Below are 4,564 nucleotides of genomic sequence, written 5' to 3'. Positions count from 1 at the left end.
CGCCAAAAAAAAAAAAAGAAAAGAATAAAGTACTACTATGGTCTATGGGTGAAACAGAAACACATTCGTAAATAATTTAAAAAGTGTCAATTTTATAATAAATTTTTGAAATAGTGATATAGTAAAAACAAAGCCCATGAACGCAAAAGGACAGTAGCATTCAATTCATGAACAACAATTTTTCTCAAGTCGTCCAAGGATTGTAAAAATTGGAAGTGCAGCTGCTGGGTTCCCAAAATAGATCAAATGACAATTATAAGTGAATATTTCAGTAAACTTATTTTAATATTAAAGTCCGATTTGATAAAAATATTTTTTAGTCATGTTTAAGTAAATCACTTTGTGCTAAATAAAAATATTACGTACTTATGTTTTTAGATTTGAAAAACAAAGTGATGTTGAAAGTATTTATAAAAATATTTTTGTAAAATAGCTTATGTTTTTCAAAATATAAAAGTCTAATATAACGTAATGTATTAATAAATGTCTACATTTATTTTTATTTTTTATTATATTTATGTTTGTTAAAGTCATTTTTAAATGTTAAAAGTGATTTTATCAAATATAATTTTTAGTGTTTATTTTATACTTATTGAAAATTATTTTTATTTTGATTTATTAACATAATTTTTATAACTTTTGAAAAACTATTTTTAAAAAATAATTTTAATAAATTATTTTTAAAAGTGAAAATTTTATCAAAGCTAGAATTTACAAGAAATATTTGTGTGTTGGAGTTATACAAAATCGGGGAAACACAAGAACCACCAATTTTCCCTCAAAATGAATCAAATCTTAACAGTTCTGAGTTCATCTATGAACATGGAGTATGAGAGCTTTTAAGTTGTAGCACACGTAGTAGACATCACGGAAAAAAGGAGTTTTCTTTATTTTGAAGCAATTCACCAAGTAAACGAGGTAATTTGAATCTGGAGATTTATGCAGGACTATCTAAACATGCGAAGGAAGAACATGCAAGGGACCTCCCTATCATGAATGGCATAAGAGAAATCATCAAATCTGTTGAGGTTTTAGATTCAGGAAGCCCAAATTACAGAGAGACACTGCATACCCTTTCTTCTCGGCTCAGAACACTGCAGGTAAAAGCTTACTTTTAAGCATATTCATATTCATATTTCTCGTTATCATTTGGGGTTCACTTCATCCTTAATCCCGATAAATGGTATGTCCAATGTTGCTGCTAGGCACATTTAGTTTCCCTTTTTGTGTTGCTTTGTTTTATTTTGTTTCTTTTTTTTTATGATGATTTTGAGCAGAAGGGCATATGGGACTTCGTGAAGTCGGGTTCGTCTTGACTCAAGTCTGATTTTAAATAATGATTGAGTTTATTTTTGAGATTTTTATCTGATTCTAGACCCCAAAAAAATTACATTACTTTCGAACTATACTAAAATCGGATCTAAATTGGGTGAAGTTCGAGTTTTAATAAATTTTATATTAAAAAATTATGATGCATTTATTTATAAAAAAGAAAAAAACATACTTACTACTGAAAAGTTGATATACATACTTAAACTTGAATTTATCCATAATTTTTAATTTCATACTTCTTTGATCTATTTTCTAATTCAACAAATGTGATTAAAAATAAAATAATAAATTTATAATTAATATAACATAATATTAAAATTAATTCAAAATAAATATACTTTTTTTAATCTCCTAAAATACACATAAGTTAGGTAAAGTTAGATTTATCTTGATCTAAACTCAACTTTAAAAAATGACAAGATCTATTTTTGAAATCCTTATTCGACCCTGAATCCGATAAAATCACATAAAATTAGTCTCAAAGTATTCGGATTCAAGCCGAATCTTCGAGCTGATCTGAATCATATATACCCCTAATTTTGAGGACTGAATTGGACTTTTAATCCGTAATTTTCTTGTTGATTTACATCTTAGGGACAATGCAACCAACACTTTCGGAGTGAGGACGTTGAATTGCTTCCAATGATGGAGGCAGTGGAATTAAGTGATGAGCAGCATAGGATTGCACTAGAGCATTGCTTTGATGTGATGCAAAGAACGCATCGCCCCTTATTGAAGTTCTTTCTTGAAGGGCTCCCACCTCATGATGCTATGAAGTACCTGGATTTGATCAGCATGTGTAGGGACAAAGAGAAAATGGAACGCATGCTACAAGTAATTCTTGAGTAAAATGTCCTCTTTCCCGTGAGTTGTTTTAAAAAAAAAAATTTAATTATTTTGTTGATCTCGATAATTTTATTAAATTTATAATGAAGTTATTTTTATACTAAAAATATTAAAATTAATAGAATATTTTTTTCAAAAATTATATAGTTAAAGATTTAATTAGGTTTTTAATTATGAATACCTTTAATTTGTAAAAATATATTTAGTTAATTCTAACATCTTTTATATTAGAAAAAATCTAATTACAAAATTAAAAGTAGTATAAGAACTCAATTGAAAAGAAAAAATATAAAAAATTTTAATTATAAACTTGGTAAAACTATAGAGACCAATAGAGTAATTAAACAAAAAAATGCACTCTTTAACCATGATGTTAATACAAATCGTACGACTTGATTCGTTTCTTAGTTAGTTACCTAGCATATATATAGTCTCTTTCTGCTCTTTCTTTCTTTTTCTCATTTTCTTTCTCTCATTTTGTCCTTTTAATTTTTAAATCTATAAAGGTACAAGAGAGGGGGATTGAATTGTGTTTTAAATCATTTTCACAATTTGAAACAAAAACATAGGATATTTTTTAAGTCTTTGGACTTTTATATAGTGAAAATGTATTAGCATATTCAATCAAAATGCTTTTTCTTTTCAACGGATGTTGACGCAATATAATTTCTGCATAGTATTCTGAATATTAAAGTGAAGAAATTTGTCTTTTGTAGATTTTACAATCCACAAAATACTAGTAAGTGCATTGGGTTGTATCTCACGATAATTAACGGATTAAGCAAACAAAATCAACCGTTTAATCTAGTCAGACGATCAATTTAGGGTTTTGAACACTTCGAAACATAAACGGCAATGAAATAAAGCAAGGCAATGAGTAACGTAAAGATAATATAATTAAGAAAGTTAAGGTTTCGGAAATATTAAGACTTTCAGATTAATATTTTTCACTTTTCACCTTAATCATGCAAAGATACTTTTATGGCAAATCATTAGTAATCAATCGCTAATCCCTTAGCCAATTATTTAAGAAAAGAGTTGAAGAATATCCACTGATTTATAAAACTACACAATTCATAAGAATCTTTCCTAGTTGATTTTATGTAATTTATCAATCCAGTTTTAAAACTTAAAAATTATGAGAATCGTTTTTCAAGCTTAATTCAATTAATCAACTTTTTCACAAAGTTAAAAGAATTCAAATCATAGAAGAATTGTTTCCAACACATTCAAACTTTTTAAGATGAAGAACGAAAATATTTTTTTGAAAAGATATCAATGCATAAATCAAAGATAGAAAAGCTTAAAATATTAATCTATGAAATCAACAGAGCTCCTAACCTTAACCGAGGAGAATTAGAAACTCATATTCTTCAGAAAATCCTTAAGAAAATTAAAACAATCGAAGAAGAAGAAGTCCTAAACAAAGTGTCTGACTTCTCCTTAAATGCTCACCCTAATTTAAATTCAAATTCAAATTAAAACAAAATCAAAATCAAAACAGAATCAAATCTATTTAATTAATGATTGCCTCTAGCATAACTTCCAATCTTTATCTCCTTTTAATCCTCAATTGATATGTGATTGGTGGACTTTGAGTTGAGCCTTGAATTGATGAAGAATTGGACAATTGGGTTGCTTGAATTGAGACCCCGGGAGTATTAATTAACCCACATGGTACATAGAGTCTTCAACGTTGTATGTGAAGCTTTGTATTCCCATATCGTACGTGAGGTATTCCACGTTGTACGTGGGCTTTGACTTCTCAAATTGACGCTTCTGTTGGGTTCTGGCGTTGCACGTAGAGAATTCTACATACAACGTGAAAAATGTATTTGTGCGCATGTGCACACTGTCCAAAATCTGCTTCTTGTGTATACGCACACACTTGTGCGTACACACACAGGCCAAGTCATACGTGAAGTTGTCCACATACTATGTGAAATGGTGAATGATATATGCTTGTGCGTACGCCTAGATGCTTTTTCTTCTCTCACGTAGTGGAGTTTATGTTGTACGCCCTTCACCTTTTCCTTTCAGTGATTTTTCTGTCCTTCACAGAAAGCTTTCTGCTTGTCACTATTTGTCACAAAGAGCTTTCTGTTTGTTGTTCTCCATCCTCCTTTTTGTTCTATTTCTTTTTGTTTTCTTTCTAAAACTTCCTGTAATAAATGAATTTTAACTAATTAAAGTAATGTTCATTCTAACCTTAAATTCATTGCTTATAAACCTAATGTATTAAATCTAACATAACTTAATCAACCTAAATACGCTAATATTAAAAAACTAAACTAAACTAACTTTGAAACTGATTTAAAATTAAAATTCTAATTCTAATTCCACTCAAACCTAAAATAAATCAAACTAAAATTAAAAAAATTATCTA

At 28.4% G+C, this 4,564-nt stretch overlaps 1 protein-coding gene across 1 annotated transcript in view; it reads left to right on the top strand.

Annotated features, from left to right (window-relative positions):
• LOC107474185 (uncharacterized) overlaps positions 1 to 2,237 on the top strand; it is a 21,040-nt gene extending 18,803 nt beyond the window's left edge. Inside the window, exons 2-3 of the mRNA XM_016093789.3 lie at positions 946 to 1,100; positions 1,927 to 2,237. Coding sequence (XP_015949275.1) covers positions 946 to 1,100; positions 1,927 to 2,181 — 410 coding nt within the window. The 3' untranslated portion in view covers positions 2,182 to 2,237. The remainder of the gene's footprint in view (positions 1 to 945; positions 1,101 to 1,926) is intronic.
• Positions 2,238 to 4,564: the final 2,327 nt, after the last annotated feature.

Source organism: Arachis duranensis, chromosome 2 (genome assembly GCF_000817695.3).
Source record: "Arachis duranensis cultivar V14167 chromosome 2, aradu.V14167.gnm2.J7QH, whole genome shotgun sequence".
Taxonomy (NCBI): domain Eukaryota; kingdom Viridiplantae; phylum Streptophyta; class Magnoliopsida; order Fabales; family Fabaceae; genus Arachis; species Arachis duranensis.
Note: the sequence above shows the minus strand (reverse complement) of the source record. Positions and strands in the feature narration are given on the sequence as shown.